Source organism: Sander vitreus, chromosome 2 (genome assembly GCF_031162955.1).
Source record: "Sander vitreus isolate 19-12246 chromosome 2, sanVit1, whole genome shotgun sequence".
NCBI lineage: Eukaryota > Metazoa > Chordata > Actinopteri > Perciformes > Percidae > Sander > Sander vitreus.
In genome coordinates, this window is record NC_135856.1 from 19,474,518 (window position 1) to 19,493,999 (window position 19,482).

The 19,482-nt window shown below is 42.4% G+C and overlaps 1 protein-coding gene across 3 annotated transcripts in view; it reads left to right on the forward strand.

The window, feature by feature from the left end:
• Positions 1-19,482, forward strand: part of klhl5 (kelch-like family member 5) — a 49,534-nt gene that overhangs the window by 8,812 nt on the left and 21,240 nt on the right. For 2 of the 3 annotated variants that reach the window (XM_078259959.1, XM_078259952.1), the window contains one exon: positions 18,793-18,981. In XM_078259959.1, the coding sequence (XP_078116085.1) occupies positions 18,793-18,981 (189 nt within the window). Of the gene's footprint in view, positions 1-13,238; positions 14,009-18,792; positions 18,982-19,482 lie in introns of those variants that run through there. The other variant, XM_078259944.1, reaches the window with a different exon arrangement.

The window sequence follows — 19,482 nt, forward strand, 5'->3', positions numbered from 1 at the left end:
GGATTTGTTTTACTGTTCGGACTGCCAACCTGTTGCCAACATGTAAGCCTGTTCCTGACCTTTAACTTCATCCTACCTGCTTGCCTGCTGTGTGTTTGTCAGCATTTGAGTCCTCCTCCCTCAGTTGCTGGAATTCACCAGCTGTGACACAGCTTCAGAGAATTAAGATTTTGAGAGTTATGAGAGACCACTTGACTGATATTTCCCACTTCAGTCACATATTAACACCTGAGCCAGTTCCATGTAGTAGTTAAATAGCATCATGGAGTGATTTGAGTTAAAATTTCACTACAGTCTGAAATGAGTCACTGTTTGTGGATGAAGAGGGTACAGATGATCTAATGTATGTCACTCTCAGTGGTCTGCCTTGCTGGTGGTTTTGTTTTGTGGAGGTTTGTATGCATTATTTGTGCTGTGATGACCCTGCTATTTGTAGAGCTTGTTAAGCATACACTGTAAAAGCTTGATAAAGATGAACACAACATTTCTCTTTCTTTCTCTACCTGGTTTTTAAATTGTGCGGTATTTCTAGAACTGAATATTCTTGTCACGTCTTGTAGAGCAGCTTGTACAATGAGAATAAAATTAGCCTGATGTTGTAATGGAAGGCAGCACACACACACACACACACACACACACAAACACAGTTTCTCATGCATGAGAGCAAATGTTATTTTAGGAATTTTATTTTAGGATAATGTTATTCATGAGTGTGTTAGAAAAGGAGCAGCAAGCAGGTGTTTTCGGAGAAAGCCAGTTGGTAGATTTGACATTTCAGTGACATTGGCTTTTTCTTGTTTTGTTCTTTAGATAAAATAAATGTCCTATGATTCAGAGGATGCAGGTTAGTTCTATATTGTTAGTTTTATTTTGTTTTGGGAGTGGATAATTGTAATCATACATCAGCAAGAACATTCAAGCCATTACAGGTTGATTAACATTTTATCACCCATCTCCAGACTCTCTTCACACACACACACACACACACACACACACACACACATGCTCTTCTGTCATCCGATGAGTTCATTCATTCTCTCACTCTCTCAATAAACCAGATGCAAGCTCCCTCATGCTAAAATATGAAGTACCAAGGGCCAGTTATGAGATGATAAGCTGCAGCGTTAGCGTCCTCTAAATGCCCCCCCCATTTTCCAGTAATTCCCGACAAGGTCTCCTATCTGTTCCTCCTTGTCATCGGTAACACAACCTCTAAATCTTATCTTATCTTCCTTTTATCCTGCACTTAGCCACATACTTCCTTTTGGATGTTTTAAGCCAAACAGTCCACAGTTTTAGGGGTTTAAATGGAAGTAACCTAAGCATGAGAATAATTTCAAACCATCCTTAAATACTCTCTAAAGGAAAATTTCAATTCTTATAATTGTGACCATTCTGACTGTGGGTCATGCTAAACGTGTACATCGTAGCAAACAATGAAAGCTTCCAAAAGCTTCCCAAATAAACTTAAATTGTACATTTCTGGTACATTGTCTTGCAGGATGGTCCTCTGCTGCTTTTCTTTGTCTTTAATCCTCAATTCGATTTGTCTATTTCCTCAACTGTGTACTCTGATTTGAATAGTCAGCTATCAAAGTGGAATAAGTCATTCTTGCAATATTCCACGGAATAACCAGCTATTGCACTTTTTTATGTCCTTAGAGGACAATAACAGAAACAAACCTGATCTCAGTTGCTACTTCTTAGCATGCACAGATGCTACATCAACAGCGTCCCACACCCTCACACATGTAAAGATATCAGTGTGTTCAGATAAACATGCAGCTGTTTGGTTTGTGGCTAGTTGCCCCTGTAGATCCATATACAGCAAGCTGCAATAAAAGTTAATCCAGGAGGCTGATTTCTGTATGTATATTCAGCCGTTTTTAGAGATGAGCGTTTGAAATTTTGATTTATGTAACATTGAGATTTATCTGGAAAGCTTTAGGACATACATTGTTTTGCTGGAGTCTGTGTTTTCCGAGTCCTTACAATGGAGGTGGGGAGTGGAAAATAAGCATGACCCAGTAGTCAAGATGGACACAATTATGTGAATAAGACCATGTTTGGAAAATACAAGACTTTTTTTTGGATTGAGTTATTTTTGTCATTTAATTTGTTTGTGCTACTCATTTCCTCTCAGTTTGCCGATCATCTACTTCTGTTCCAGTGATTTCCTGCATTTACTCATTTGTGGTCTACTGGTAATCTTTCTCTCTGTATGAAGGATGTCATTGCAAAAATGTCTGAAAGCATTTAAGAGGCAGTTTTGCCTTTTCAATAATGCATTTTCAGATGTGTATTTGGTCACTGGTTATACAGGTGTGATAATACTGCCAGCAGCAAAAGGAATAATCAAAAGATACTGATGCTGAACATGTGAAGGAGAGGGTCGCCTCATGCTGGCTGCTCCTTTTCTCGCCCATCCTGTCTCTTTTCTTTCTTCTTTAGAACGGCCAAAATAAAAAACTGAGGCTTCATTTTCCGACACTCACACCAAGTGAAGAATCGATGAACAATTGATCTAGTGTTGACTGGCTGACTAATTACTTTAAGATTGTGACTGGTGGGCCGTGATTGGTTTAATAATTGGGCTGACATTCAGGCATAGGAGCAGCCAGAATTGTACTTATTGATCGCTATTATGGTGGTGTTATGTCTGTCTTGAAGCTGCTGTGACACTGTAATTTCCTGCAAAGGATTAATAAAGGATCTATCTATCTATCTATCTATCTATCTATCTATCTATCTATCTATCTATTATATTATTCATTGATTACATTTTATTTCTCCTCTTTTACCTGTCTCATTCGATTTCTCTCTGTATATGCCCGTTCTGTTCCCTCTGTGTCCCTCTGTTGTCTCATAGGTTTATGGATCAATGATCGGTGGGAGGAGGTGGTAAGGTGACCTTCCTTGGACCAACCAATCTGAGAGCTTGCTGGATAGAGTGCTGCCTCGAATAACCGTAGAATCTTTGTGTGTGTGTGTGTGTGTGTGTGTGTGTGTGTGTGTGTGTGTGTGTGTGTGTGTGTGTGTGTGTGTGTGTGTGTGCGCGCGCGTGTGTTCATCACCTTCTCTTCAGGCTTCAGGCACCTTCTACCTGTCATTAGTCAGCAGTCTGGCAGAAATGACGGCTAGGTTAAGGTGTGGGCTGAGACCTGTATCCATTAAGGTTAATGATAGTGCATGCCTTCAGGAAATGTAAATAAATAAATAGAAAACCCACAAAAGTGACTTAAATCTATCCTTGTGTTATATGGAATATGGAGAGGTGTTTAATATGACAAAATGATGGTGAACCTTGATGTGCATTAATTAATATTCTTATATTAACTAGCTTTGTTTTGCATTGCCAGACGTATCATCACAGGCTGTGGAGTAAGGTCTGGGATAGGAGGTTGTTTGTAAATGGTTTAAAGAAATGCATTCGTCTTGGGTGGCGCTAAGCTCCAGACGCAGCGCTGGTGGCTCTGCAAAATACTCCCGGGAAGGAACTTGTTGTGGTGGAACATTTTCACCCCGCAAAAGAAAACGTAAAAAACATAAAATATTAACTGTTGACACAATACAGTAACATGTGCTATTTAAATTAGCTGGATATATGGTTAAACTTAATTTGCTCTTACCAGTGTATCGCGGTGTGTATTTTGTCCATAGCAATCTTCTCCAATCAGTACCAAAACGTCCAAGTTAGATAGTAAATGCCGTAAACATATTTTTGTAAATCTTTACAATCATTCCCCAAAAGAACCAAGCAGGCCTGCTTTATTGCACGATCAAAATTTTCTTCAAAACTTGCCATTTTCAGCGTGTGGCTTGCTAGCTTGAAGTTGAATGGGATTTTGAGAACGGCAACACACAGATGTCAATGTTGTCCAGTCCCTCCAGGATTTCGCGGCCTTTTTTTGAGATTGTTGCGGCCCAAAATGCCTGAATTTGTGGCAGCTTTTGTAAAAAATGTAGCTAAAAGTTGCAAAGTCTTTTGTATTTTTGAGAGTTTCGAGAGACAGTGAAAATTGCAAAATAAAATTGCGATTTCACTTATTGGACTTTAACTTATCATTGCACTTACAATAACGAGCGTAGCTGTCCTCAATTTAGGTCATCGTGTACGTCTCATCTCTGTTTTTCCTGCCTCCACCGTGTGTGTTCCTGTGTGTGTGCGCGTCAGTCGCGGGGGTAACTGAGCAGTAACCACCCGCTGTAGAGAACCGACAAGAAACAGCAGCAGCTTTCAGCGACTCAGAGTGAAAAATCGTTACAGCGGACTTTGATGTTAAAATGTATACAGGTTGGAAGGACGGTCTGAAATGTTTTGCACGGTCTTTCGCTATACGTTTTGTTGGTAAATGTGAGATGTTAGAGTTACACACGTCTCGTCTTCATATCAGAAACAAGGAAATTAATTCGGCGATGTACGTTTGTTATGTCAACCCGTTCTCACTCCTGCTTGGTCAGTGGTTCTCAGTGTCACATGCTGACGCAAAGTCTGGCACGTGGGACTGCTGTGATTGGTTGAAGTCGCTGGAAACTCCAGTCATTGGTCAAATTTGCGGTAAAGTTGCGGTGATTGGTCAGAATTGCGAGTCGCACTGAATTCACGGTGATGGGTTGAATTCGGGTGCATTGTTGCGATCGCGACATCGCGATTTCCTGGCGGGACTGTTTATAGCCTCTTCTGCTGCCCTCAACTGGCAAAACAGTTTACAGAGTAAATTATTAAGACCTCTTTATTTGGCCGGAAATGTTCCCTCTCTCTCTTTCCATCACTCTATCCCTCGTGTTTTCTACTTCCTCTCCTCTCTCAACACTCAGCCAAATTAGGAAGAGAGTGAACAGGATAAGAAGGCACTGCAGCGTTGAGGTGAAATGCAGAAAGAGAAAATAACAGAAAAATGTGGTTTGTGGAGATGGACAGAAATGGAGAAAGAATGTCAGTAGGAAAATAGGAAAAAGAGCAACGACGCAGAGAGAGAGAGAGAGAGAGAGAGAGCTGACGAATTGTACAGCAAGCACTTTGCTCTCTTCCACCTGCCACCTGCCCTGCAGAGAGACCTGAGTGCATCATGCAAGAGCAAACACACTTGCTTTATACCTAAGAATAGATAATATTTTGTGTGTGTGTGTGTGTGTGTGTGTGTGTGTGTGTGTGCATGCATGCGTGCGTGCGTGTGTGTGCAGATGTATGTGCTTGCAAACTAAAGAGAGACCAGTTGAGTGTCATTAGAGAGCTGTTAAACTGCCAAATGGGTGAGGGCGGAGAGAAAGGAAGAGAGAGAGGAAGAGAGACAGTTACTGACGGAGAAAGAGAGTAGAAAGAAAAAAAATAGTTGTTTTCATGTCCATCAATAATTCAGGATGTGTATTATCTCCTGTTGTGTGCAGCTGCAAACTTCATGCCTCAGCGATTTCAGCAGCAGCAAACAACCTGACCCAAGCTGCATGCGCGCGCACACAGACACACACACACACACACAACCACACAAACAGAAGGAATAGTGATCGTTTGTGTCATTTTGCACACTGAGGTGTAATTTATGTAAATATGGGATTCTTGCTGTGAGCAATTCTGACATCTAAAAAATAAGTGGGTGGGTTATTAGTGTACTTTTTTTCTCGTTTGCTCTTTCAAATCTACCAGCACCTACTTAGCGTAACTCTACACTGCTCCTCCATAAAATATAATTGCACCATCTCTTTGTGCTGATGGTAGCTATCTTAATCTCCTGACTTTCTCTTCTCCTGGAGATGACTTTGGTCTTTAAACCTGCTCTAATTAATATTTTCATATTAACAATGGACCAAATGACTATGCCTAATTAATGCAAATGTTGCTCTGTATCTGCACGTGTTAAAAAAAAGAAAAAAAAAGAAAAAAAAAAAAAGAAAAAGACAACAGTATGTAAAAAAGAATCTGTTTCTGCAGGTTTTAAGGGGACATATCATGAAAAACTTTTTCAGTGTGCACATACATTTAGGTATCTGGAGTGTCTACCAACCCACAAACTGTGAAATAAGACAACCCAGTCAGTTTTTGTGGTCTGCCTAGAGGGTCCCTCCAGGATTTCGCGGCCTTTTTTTGAGATTGTTGTGGCCCAAAATGCCTGATTTCGTGGGAGCTTTTGTAAAAAATTGCGATAAAAGTTGCGATGTCTTTTGTATGTTTGTTGCAATGAAGTTGCGGGCGATCGCAACATCGCGAAATCCTGGAGGGACTGGTCAATACAGGTATATTCAGATAGACCATATGAGAAAAATTATGTTTTTTTTTAACATTAAACCATGTAAAAATGTTCTAGTAGAAACCCAAAATACAAGCATGAATCTGAAAATGAGCATAATATGTATCCTTTAAGGCTGAGCTTAATCAAGTCAAGTCAGTGTGTTTAAAGAGTATTTAAACACAAAAAAAACAAAACATGCTGACCAAAGTGCTGAAAAATCAAAAACATTTAATCAGGCTGTGTTGATTTACTGATTAAAATAAAACTGAGTGAGTAATGTTAAGTATGACGTGAAGTTGTGATGATGAGATTTAAAAATGGCAATAGATGGAGAAGACTTGACAGTGAAGGATGAGATGTTCCACAGTCTGAGAGCAGCAATGCAAAGGGTTATCCCTCTTGGTACCAGTGAGGAGCCTTGCTGCTACATTTTAGATGGGCTGTAATGAAAACAATAAGGAGGTATATTCTTTAGCAGTAAATATATTGTTGATATTGTTGGACGGATTCAAGTAGCCATTGTTATATTTGCTGCTGGTGCTAAAGGGCGCATTGCGATTTGTCGGGGGTCATATAATCTCATAACATCTTCTCACAAACTTCTGTTTGTCCTGCAGCAGCATAATTACATGTCAGAGTTGAACAGGTGCACACAACAAGGCCAAATGTCTGGCCCCAGCTGATTAATGGCTGCCTCTGCTCGCAAAAGATGTATACGTTGGTGTATGTGTTTGGGCGGGAGCTGATATCACTAGGAGTATGATTAGACTGGATGAGAGCCAGAAGCCATTGCCTTTCAGCTACAACTGCTCCCATCATCATCATCCTCCTCTTCATCCTCTGGGATTGCTAAATAGATGCACAGCTTGACAAATGTGGTTAAATTTGGCAGTTTGCATCATCTGTTTTCCCTCCCTTTTTTTCTACTCTTGGGCAATCAGAGGAACCAGAACTATAAGCCAGACCATTAGCCATTACGCATTTTGTGTGTGTGTGTGTGTGTGTGTGTGTGTGCTTTCTCTGCCTTGTAGGGAAATGACATATTTTTCTCTCTACGTTTGTGTTGAATAAAACATGGCAGTAAAAGTGTGTCAAAGTCTCAGAGAGACTCTGTGCAGAGAGAGCCAGATGGAAGGTTTCTGCTTCAATATATGATCAGATAGAAAATGTGCATGTGCCTCCCTCAGTCAGGGAAAAGCGTGGATGTAATTGTGGGCAGTTTGGGTGTTTCTTATCCTTGTTCCCATCTCTCGGATCACACAGGCTTTCGTTTTTCTTCTCTCTGACTCAATGTCTGTCTTTCTTGCTTTCCCTCCCACTCATTACAGTCTGCTGTCCCTGTGCTCAAAAACCTCCTACTAGTCACACACACAAGACACCTAATTAATGCAGGTCTTTCTCACAGAGAATAGGGGGGGGGGAGTATAGCAAAAGAAATGAGAGAACAAGGGTAATGGTTGGGAGAGAAGTGGAGGAGGAAATTAGTAAATGGACAGAGGAGTTTATTACAGGATGTGATCAAAGGGGGAACAGAAAAGAAAAACCGGCATTAAAGAAATGGACTTGTCGCTCCACTGTTCAGTGGGCTGAGAAACCGTTCGCTCTTATTGTGGTGAGATTGAATCCTTGTGAACTTTAATGCATAGTTTTCTGTCTGATGCCACAAGAATATGATGAAAAAAGGGAGGGTGGGGAAAGAGCAGCAATATGAAGAATCTTAAAATTGGCTGATGACTGATGTTGAGTTTCTTTCATTGTTTCATCTATTCTATTAGTTACTTCTCACAAAACTGGGACAACATAGTCCATCTGGATCTAAAACACACCCTAAATGCAGATAGAGCCCAATGCGCAGTCTAAGGGCGCTGACACACAGAGCCGATTATCGGCCATCGGACCGTCTGGCGAGGTCGGTGACTCGAGTCTGTTCGGTGTGTCCCGTGCCGTCGCCCGTCGGAGGAGGAGCCGTCGGCCTTCATTTGGGCCGACCCGACATGTTCAGTCGGAGACAGGGCAGCCGGGGATCACCCGGAAATGGCGAGTGGATGAGCCGCTCAAAATCTGACGAAAATCTTTTTAACGGATCTTTGTTGATCTGAAATGAAGACAGATTCAGCAACTGCATGGCCTATTTCTCGCTTAAAATGTTTTCAGAAACACGTTTCGGGGAACTATTTTAGTACAATATGAGATCGTATTCTGAACAAGCCGCCATGACAGTCTGGCTGTGAATTTCCGGAGAAAAAAGACCCACGTGACGCGTTCGTCCAATCAGCTGCCGGTTTTCATTTTCTGGGAAACAATCAGACTGTTAATAGAAACAATACAGAGAAGCGCTGCCTGCTGCTATGGAGACGTATTACGTTTCGCGCACACGCAGAGCGTACACTCAAGTCGGCGTCGCCTCAGTGTGTTTTGAGGCATTTTTTGGACTTCGGGGACCCGACTGATCAGTCCAACTGCCTTTTCTGCCGACGGTCGGCCGTCTGGTTGGCGTGTAAGCACCTTAAAACTAAAATTGGTCCTCACAAAGATAGACACACACGCACGCGCACAAACACACACACACACACACACACACACACACACACACACTTATAAACACATGCTAATACCTTGGGTCTCCTTCCACCCATGTAAAATTAATTTATGTTCAATAACATTGAATAGTGTGCCTCCAAATCAATTTAATTGCAATCACACACACACACACACACACACACACACACACACACTCCCTCCTTCTCATTCATATGTTGGGAAGATCCGAAGTGTTGATGTGGAGAGGTAATTATTTGCTTGGCCAGTCTGAGCCTGCTCTGAGTCTCAAGGACAGACTCGCCTGCAGCTACAGTACAAACCAACACTGTGATTACACAACGGAAACAGGCAGTGAGCATGTGTAAGTGTGTGTGCATGTGTTTTTGTCTGTGTGTCATGAAGGGGCTGTGACTTGAATCAAAGTATGTCCCTCGTATTTTTGTGTGTATGCATGCAGAATGTATAGTGGATATACGTGTGTGTGTGTGTGTGTGTGGGCTTTGCACAAGTCATGATGTGTGTATGCCTGTGAGCCTATATAGAGCAATGGCTCATTCCTGCAGGTCTCCACCTCAGGGAATCACAGCCACAGTCTCACCGTTACATGAACACACAAACACATTCCCTTGTGTGTCACAGTATAATAGCAGGGATGGGGAGCAGGAAATTGAGGTTGGGAAGGAGACTGGTGAGAAAAGGGGAGACTGCGGGTGGAGAGGAACAGAGGGAAGAGAAAAAACTGAGAGAGAGGAGGGAGAGAGTTTGAAAGAAGGCCATTGGAGGATGAACATCAGTCATGAGAGATAAGCTGATCATCACAGACAGGCCAAACAGATAATGTTTCACTTTCTGGCCCCTTAAAATCTTTTTACGACAACTCTCCCCAGATGACTGCTACCAGTTTTTATTTGGCTCTGTATTTGTATTTGTGGGAGTTTGTGTGTGTGTGTGTGTGTGTGTGTGTGTGTGTGTGTGTGTAGTTGAATGCTTATAAAGTGAAAAGCGTGCTTAAATGGGATTGCATGCTGCCTTTTGCGTATGTGTACGTGTGCTTTTGTGCATGCATGCTGGTATATGTGAATGCACATAAACTGGATGATTATTGAGTGTAAAGTATGTGCGAATGGGATTTCATGGTATCATTTTCTTGAATGTCGTGTTTATGTGCTTGTGTATTTGTGTGTGTGTTTGTGTTTGAGTTTGTGTGTGTGTGTGTGTGTGTGTGTGTGTGTGTGTGTGTGTGTGTGTGTGTGTGTGTGTGTGTCTAGAGTGCCGTAGAGCCGTAAAGCTGTGCCGGAGAGTTTTGAGTGATAGCTTTGGACTACCACAGCCAGGAGACCAATAATAGTAGGCGGCTCAAGGAGGCTCCTGCCAAGTGACCAATGATTAGATCCAACCGAAGGAGACCAGAGCTGAATGGCCGATCATTCCTCAGCTTCATTCCCCCTCAGAGCCCCATTCCCACCCTCCCCCAGTAACAGGGCAGCATTTACATTGTGAGTGTTGCAGAAATGCATTGGTTTACTCTCTGGGTCCTTAGTTTCTTTTAGATTTGTGTTCACTCTCCATGTGTGTGCTCTGGTTGGAAATAATAAAGTTTGTTCTGTTGGTGTTATCACAAAAAATCATCCAAAACAGCTAGGTGTGCAGTGGGTAAAATATTGTTCCTCTGCTCTGACCCTTTGTTATTTCTTTGCCTTAATAATACTGCAGCTTGTTTTCGTGCCTCCTTGCAGACTCAGCTTGTATGTGTGTGTATGTATGTACTGTATTTGTGTGTATTGACTTTTTGTATTGATCAGCTAGAGCAGCGGGGTGGTCCTACACTTAGTTGTCAGTACATCCTGAAACTGAAGAAAAGCCCTGTGTTTCTCAGAATCTGGCAAACAAAAGCGGTAAAAGTTAAATCGGCCGTATTCATCTGCTCCGTTCAGTCATTTTTCCATGGTATAAAATGAGTCCCCCAGACTGGCTGTTAGTCTGCGGGCCAATTTATGAGTAACACATCTCCCGTCTGTGTAATTCACAAACTGACCTCGGCTGTCTGACTTATTGATTTTTGCTAGAGTGGGGCTCCTAAAGCATCCCTCCCCTCCTGCTGGTGACTCCATCCAGAACACACTGTGTTCCGGCTCCTTGGCACCGGCACATCCTGTGGTCGTCCCAGGGTTACTGGGGAAGGTGAGGAAGGCTCTGGCTGGCTGGTCTGCTGCTGGTCTGCTGGGTGCCATGGCTTCTGAATGGGGATGGCTCCCACAGGACCCGCTCCCACTGATCATTACTGTCTATGAATAGCTGCTGCATTGCAGATGGAAGGAAGAGAGGGAGGAGAAGGAAAGGTTGACGGGAAGGAAGTGTTGTCATGGGTGGAGAAGAGCAAATGGTTTGTGGAGAAGCAGGGAGTGGGGAATAAGGAGGTGTTTTGTGCGCATGTGGGGAGGACAATTTCATTTTCAAGGACACTCAGGTCCCCCAATGTGGTGATTCGAAGCAATGCCAGAAATTTTCTGTTTTCAATATCTGCTTAAACATCAAAATCGGTATGTATTGCAGCCAGGTCTCTAAACAAAGTGTGATTTTTAGGAGGCAAAAGGACAGAGACGGAGACTCACAGAGAAAAATGTGTTGGGAGGAGTGAGTGAAGACAGCCAGACAGGGCAGAAATGAAGATGATAAAGAGGATGTGTCCACCGCCTCATTACATTTCAGAGTCTTTGATTAACATGTAATGATTGCTGCAGCCTCACAAACCTGCTTGTTCACTCACTCTGGCATATGCACACACAATCACAAAGACACACGTTTTTATAGGAGGACATTGCATTTATATATTCCCTGGAGACTGTAACCTAACCTTAACCAAAACTGCTGTATGCCTAATCCCAACCCTAACACTAACTTTAAAGAAAAAATAAGTCATAACCCTAAAACTGAATAGTTTACATCATAGGGATTTTTCAGGTGAATCCCAATGGAACTATGTGAACAAATTGTTGTCCCAATTGAGTAACACAGCTAAGGATGCAACTGATGATTATTGTAATATTAAGAGTAAGAAAATATTTAAAAAATGTCTTGGTTTGTCCGGCCAACGATTGAAACCCGAAGACAAATATAAAAATACTATAGAAAAGCCACAAAGGTTTACATTGGAGAAGCTGGATCCAGAGAACGTTTGGAGTGTTTGCTTGAAAAATAATTAATCAATATAACAATAAATTAACAAAAGTGTTGGCAATAAAGCTGAGACAATTCATCAATTAGTCAATTGACAGAAAATCAATCTGTAATTATTTTAATAATCGATCAATAGTTTGTCATTTTTCAAGCAAAAATGCAAACATTCATTGGTTCCATTATCAATTTTGAGATTTGATTGGCTGATGTTCTTTGTTTTATAGTAAACTAAATATAAGTTGATTTTTGTTGTTAGACAAAACATGCAGTTTCAAGATGGACTTCAGAAAATTGTGACAGGCATTTTACACTATTTTAAAGACTTGTCGTTTCAGCTCCAAACTAGTCTTGCATTGCAAGACTTACCTCCACAGCGCTGCGGAGTAAGGTCTGGCCCCTCCACATACACTCCTGGATAGGATAAAAAAAGCGGTCTTGGTTTATTTGCATTTCTTTACACCAATCACAATTGCTAAGCTCTGGTTGCAGCGATGGTGGATCTGCAAAATGGTTTTGGGAAGGAACTTCTTTTGGTGGAATATTTGTTGGCCTACCATGCAAAAGGAAATTCCATTTACAATATTAAATAAAGTTAACTGTTAACACAATACAGTGAGCTATTTAAATTAGCTGGATACATAAACGTCATTTGCTCTTACCAGTGTATCGCCATGTGTATTTTTTCCATAGCAAATTGGTCAGAAAACGTCCCAGTTAGATAAATGCCGTAGTAAACATAATCTTTGTAAATCTTTACAATCATTCCCCGAAAGAACCAAGCAGGCCTGCATGTCACACAATCCAAATTTTCTTCAAAACTTGCCATTTACAGCGTGTAGGTTGCTAGCTCAAGCTTGTTGTGGTTTCCCAAAACGCACAGAGTTTTTCAAGGCGAGGGACATCCAGCGGAACATCTGGCGCTGCCGGATTATCCATTAAATTAACTGTCGTTGATCCAGACTAGACACACCCAAAGAGAAATATCTTCCCCCAGACTAGCCTATGCTGCCAAAAAGATTGACTGGGTTTCATCTAGGCTATTATTGCTTAATTGTCTGGCCTACTGAATAATGATGATGATGATGATGATGATGATGATGATGATGATGATGATGATAATAACAATAATGATCATTCCTCTCTGCTACAAAATCCCTGTGGCCTGCACTGGCAGAAATGTGACATTAACGAGTCCATGTAGCAAATATTTGTGGTTTGATTTGTGCATGAAAAAGCTTTGGCACTCACGTTGAAACTCTGTGTAGACCTCCCTCTTTCACTCTCTTTCACTCTCTCTCCCTCTCTGTCTGTCCATATACTCTGCTATATTCCGCTCACTACATCTAGTCGCCGTTAACGTGCGTGCGGTTGCCAGGAGAGACGCGCGTACAGTTGGCTACAGTGTACAGCTGTAACGGCAGAGCGGTAAGGGCTCTCCCCCGCCATTTCCTCTTGTCAAGCCGTGGAATGTCGAGTAGCGGCTCGGGCTCTTCCTCGCGGAAGGAGTTCGATGTGAAGCAGATCCTCAGGATCCGATGGAGGTGGTTCGGTCACCCCGCTGTCCCTCCGCCTCAATCCCCGCCGCTTGGAGACTACTTCGCTGGGAGGAGAGCGGGCGGCATCTCCACAGACGGACCTTCAGTAAGCGGCTCTAGCACCTCGAATTCAGCCGGCGCAAACCCCAGCGCCGGGGCTCACAGTGGGCTGGTCGCGAGCGGCAGCGCTGGTTCTAACCTGTGTAACAGCAGCAACAGAAAGTTTGCTGATCCGGCGGTGAGTCGGGGCGGTGGAGCGGCAGTTGGAGCAACGGGGAGCTCCTGTCCTCGCTCCTTTAGCCAGCCAGAGTGCAGAAGCCCCGCCGCGGCGTTGTCGTGGGTCTCCCCGCCGCTTCATCGTCGCTCCCGTCCGGCGACGAGCATGGATCCCCCTGGCGATGCCCCGGTGCCCCAGCTGGAACCCGAGCCACTCGCTCATGTCGGGGTTGAGGAGGAGGCGGTGGCACCGGCAGCGTCGGGCACCGAGGACAACAACAACCACCCGGAAACCGACTCCAGCTCCTGCAGGTAGGAGGGGGCGGTTTGAGTGGTCTTTTTCGGGACCAGATAGCTAAAACTAAAGTTGTAGGTCAAACTGTGTAGCCTACAGAATAAAGTCAGTGAAATTAACAAAATACACTCCTAAAAAGTTAGCGCACCGGTAACCGGTTGCGTTAGCCTGGCTTTTACAGATACAGAAAGCAAATGTGTTAATTTGATAATCATTATATTCTTCTTTATCATATTTAACCACCGTTTTATAGTTTTGGCATTACAGTTTTGCCACTTTACAGTAGCCTATATGCATCATTACTGGCAGGTGGAAACTGTGATCCTCCTCCTGAATATACTGTAGAAAAAGTAAATGGGGGATTCACTAAGCAAGAGGCGGGTCAGACAGTATGCAGCAGAGTGCCACTCATACTCATACAAATACTGACAGAAAGAGGGAAAGAGAAAATGATGGCTGAGTAGCCTACCTTTGGGACAGCATGTGGTCAACTGATTTGATTTCTCCCCTCAACCTACTGATTAGGCTCCACCAACCAGGCTCTGTTAGAAGACAAACACAAATGCACACTCTTGTGAATATTGGATTTTCAGAGTCAAATTAACAATATGACTCCAGGGCTGAGCTCCTCATGTAGCAACATACTGCCCTTGACATTTGTATTGTTTTGTTTTCAGTGACTGATTCTCTTTTAGCTTGTACTCACAATCCTCAGTGCTGTGCATGTTTGTGTGCACATGCATAGTGGAGTGTATTGCATTGGTGTGGTCATCCAGCTGTTGTGGTGTGAAAGGGCATTTAATAGTTGCCATGGAGACAGCAAAACAAATGACTCCTCTCTCAGATTTATGTTTTATTATTATGTGGCAGTAAATGTAATGAAGTAAAGGTATGAATACAGAGTGTGTGTGTGTGTGTGTGTGTGTGTGTGTGTGTGTGTGTGTGTGTGTGTTTACTGTACTGGCATAATGATGCATCTGAAAGCCTCCTATTATACTCTGTGTTCCCAAGACACACATCAGAAAATATCAATGATTCATAGGACACACAGTACAGTAAACACACACACACACACACACACACACACACACACACACACACACACACACACACACACACGTTAAAACAGCTTTCATTGGGAGCAAAAGCTGATGTATTTTTTTTTTATTCAGTAATGTCTATTGGCTTTCATTCTACACTACATTTGCATTCACTGCAAATGTCTATGATTGCGTGTGAGAGAGAAAGAAAGGAAGAAATATGTTGTTGTTTTTATATGTTTTTATGCAAGGCTTGCTGCCATCTTCAGTGATGTGAGTCTGTCAGCGCTTGCAAAGAAAATTACCTCTGCTTAATAGTAATGCACACATACACATACCAGCTTCATTAGCATAAACAAAGACAACATTATAATGTGAACCTAAGCAGAATTTGAGTATGTATTGTGCATGTACATATTGCCATATGCCTGCACATGTTATGGTTGCCATACCAACACAGAGATTAGTTTCTGCAGCATACATGTGCAGCTCTATATGATTTCTGTATGCATTCATCCCCTCCCTCTGAGAGCTCCTGTGTACAGTATGATACTCCAAGAACAGAATCCAGTGGCAGGATCCCAAGTGGGATCATGGCAAGGGACGCGTTCTGAATCCCAGAGTAGCTGAACGCTCGGCTCGACTCCACTGATCTCCTCCTCTCCCTTTTTACTTTTTCACCCCACCCAGCTTCCCCCTCTTTAATCCTGTTGTGCCTCCCTTACTCACTCTCTCTCTCCCTCTGTCCTGTGTTTATCTCTGCCCACCCTTGTCCATTTATTTGCCCTCTCTTTTTTCCCCATGTGTTGGGAAACACAAGCTTTTGTATGTGTATCACAGAGGGGTTAACATGTGACCAGGCAGGCTACGTGGCTGTATGATCACGTATTATATCATCTTACAGAACCAAGTTTAATTTGCATTAGCTGTTAGTCTACAGGCTAATCAGGCTAGATAGTTAATCACGAGAGTGTGCACGCAATTGTGTGTGTACGAGAGAGAGAGAGAGAGAGACAAAGAGGCAGGAAGAGAGATACTGAATGACAGTGGTGTGAGTGTCCTTGCCTGGTGCAGGGGTTTAAAAAATCTGGCTGCATGGTGTTGTTTCACCCCAGACACACACACTCTCTGTCTCTCTGTCTCTCTGTCTCTCTGTCTCTCTCTCTCTCTCTCTCTCTCTCTCTGTTTCTCTCTCTGTCAATGTTGAGTGCCTGCCAGGCTCAATTAAGGGGACTGGAAGGCAGCTCCCCCCACACACACACACACACACACACACACACACACACACACACTTCAAAGCCATGTCCTCTGGCAGTATTTAGCCACGCTATTTGTCTACACACACACACACACACACACACACACACACACACACACACACATATAAGGACAGGAAAACTAGCCAAAAAGCCTCCTTGGAGGATTGGGATAGGGAAGAGAGAAGGCTGAGGCAAAGATATATGGTGGAAAGTGAGTGATGGATGAGATTAGCTGAAGATATAAAATTCAGGACGGTAGAAAGATATAGAGGAGTAAAGGAGAGCTGAGGAAAGATGACTGCTGCTATAGCACTTCAGCAGCAGCAACACACACACAAACCTGAATGTGTGCATGAATACACACACTGTAAGTCCCGCATACAACAGCGTTTTCTTAGAACTTTTCTTGCAGTGTCTCAGATTATTTTTTAAATTCAGGTCAAGTCAATTTTCAAAATTCCCAAAATTAAATCTTTTAATATGAGCTTTAAATCTGTAATAGCTGATTTTATTTTTGGTTACTTGGGAGCAGCAGAAAGAGGCTGTAAACACAACACAGCCAGCACGGAGACACGGAGAAACCTAAGCATTAACTTGGAGTCGTGTTTCTGCAGTCCAATATCCACTCTCTTCTAGCTCTGTTTTTGGTCTTCACCAACTGCTGGGTTAGCTGCTAAATGCTCCACTATGTTTACCAGCTAGTTGCTAACTTTGTGACATTTGGTGCTGGGCAGGTAGTGTACAGTGGGTTTATCAATGCTTTTTTGCATTTAAACAGAACCAAAACAATGAAGTTGCAGGCTGACAATCACAACAATGACACTCCAATGCTCCATAGAGCTGAGGAGAACTTCAGAGTTTTGTGATAATTATCTGTGGGTTTACATAGTCATGTGATCCATCAATGATAATTAATAATAAAAAATATTGATAAGAGTCGCTTTAAAATTTATAATCGGATAAGGACAAACTCAGTAGAAAAACCCTTTGACTGGAAAAAAGTTAACAGAGAAAGGACTGGTTTTAGAGAAACAGAATGGCAATATTTGTTGATGAAATGGCAAACATGGATCAGAGAACATGGTAACTTCCAGGTGTCAGGTTTTCTGTACCACAAAAAATGGAAAGAGGACACAATAGAGATACTTATCGGAATTATTTCTACTATCAAATGTACAATCCTGTTTTAGATCATTTAGTATTTACATTTAAAATCATGTTGTGTACACAAGCCACATTATTCCCTGCCTTCCCAGAATTTCTGTCTTTCTCTCTGTTTATTGCTGGAGGAATATGTGTGGAAAACAGGGGTGCTGAAATCATCTTTGCATTGATGCATCGCAATGCAGACCTAGGCGATTCCGCATCGATGTAGTGACAGACCATAATCGATTAATCGATTATTGCCTACTGATGTTACTTGTTGATTTTCCAGTCACTCCTGTCTGTGGTGTTCAGACTCCGCTACGTTCAGGAAGACTGTCTTTTTTTAAGAGCAGATACAATGAAAAGGGAAGTTCATTCTTGAATTTGTTGATGAAAACCATGTGTAGCAGTATATAATATTGATGAGGTGATGCATCGGGATATCGAATCAATTCATATTGTTAACAGGATAATCTTAATCGAATCGTGAGGCCAGTGAAGATTCACACCCCTAGTGGAAAACTGTGACTTAGGACAATTTGATTTGCAACAGACACACACACACACACACACACACACACACACACACACATACTTCCACATCCCTAAAACAGTGGGATTTTTCATTGAAATGATATCATCCTTGGAGTATCATTTCATTTCTTATTTCTTTGTGCTGTAGGGCTAGTCCTGCCACTTCTGCTGTTAAATTAAAAATGGAAGTACAGCCCTGGCTCTCATAAATTAGATGCTGGTTTGGGAGCCATGATGTGCTGATAATTCACAGGGTAGCTACTTCGGTGCTTGTCTTTGATGAACACACATGCACATACTAACACACACACTTACACCTTGTCAGTTTAGACTGGAAGAATAAGACATAACAGCCCTGGGCTGCAACACTTCCACCAGTGAATAACTAATAACAAATGTAAACCCGGCTTCATTTCTCGTTGTTTGTATAGATACAAGGAAACTGGTTGCCATTAGGGAGCAGAGTAAATGACTGCATACTCTTACAGCTATTTAATTGGCAGCTTCTCTTTTAAGTAGGCTAAATTTATCTGGCCATTTACTCCTAGTAATTGGACCATTAAAGATCTTTTGTCTGCTTGAGGCGACATACAGTACCCCTGTTGAGAAGTGAAGGAGAGAGCGAAAACGTGTGAGGTAATGGCACAAAGAAAAAGATGGCACATGGATGACACAGAGCAGCTGGTGTAGCTCTCTCCACAAATCTGTCTCTTTGTCTTGAACAAAAGAGAATCAGCACCAACACATGCACTCAAAGCTTCTGTCTCCTTCTCTTTGTGTCTGTTTGTCCGTTTGTTTGTGTGAATGCCTATCTTTGCACAGGACGTCTAACAGCAGCGCCACACTGTCCTCATGTGTGTCGATGGAGCCATGTGCATGTCCAGAGGAGTGTATGTTCACCGCTCTGTCCCACGCCGACGTCACCTTCCGTAAGATGGAGGGCTACCTGAGGTCCCGACAGCTGTGTGATGTCATACTGGTGGCTGGAGACAGGCGGATACCTGCACACAGGTAGAAGCAAAGAGACAACACATATTACACAAACATGCAGATGGTGACGTTGAATAGATGTACATCATTAGGGTTGCAACTAATGGTTATTATCGATTAGTTATGTTTTGGATTAATTGATTAATTGTTTGTTTAACCAAATGTTGCAGGTTGCCCAAATAAACATTACATTCACCCATATCGCAAACACATACTCAGTCTGTCTGCAATCTGCAACCATTTAGATAGTCGAATAATCGCCACTTTTTCAAGCAAAAATCCCAAACAAAATGAAAATTGTATATCTTTGGACTGTTGGTTGGACAAAACTAGCAGCATAAAGACACACCTTGAGATATGAGAAATTGTGATGTGGATTTCTCACTATGACATTTCATAGACAAAACAATCAATCAATTAATCGGAAAAGTAATTTATCAATAATAAAAATAAGTTAGTTGCAGCCCTTAATCCAACATGTACATCAAAGTTTTACAATGCACACACATGCACAAGCATTAT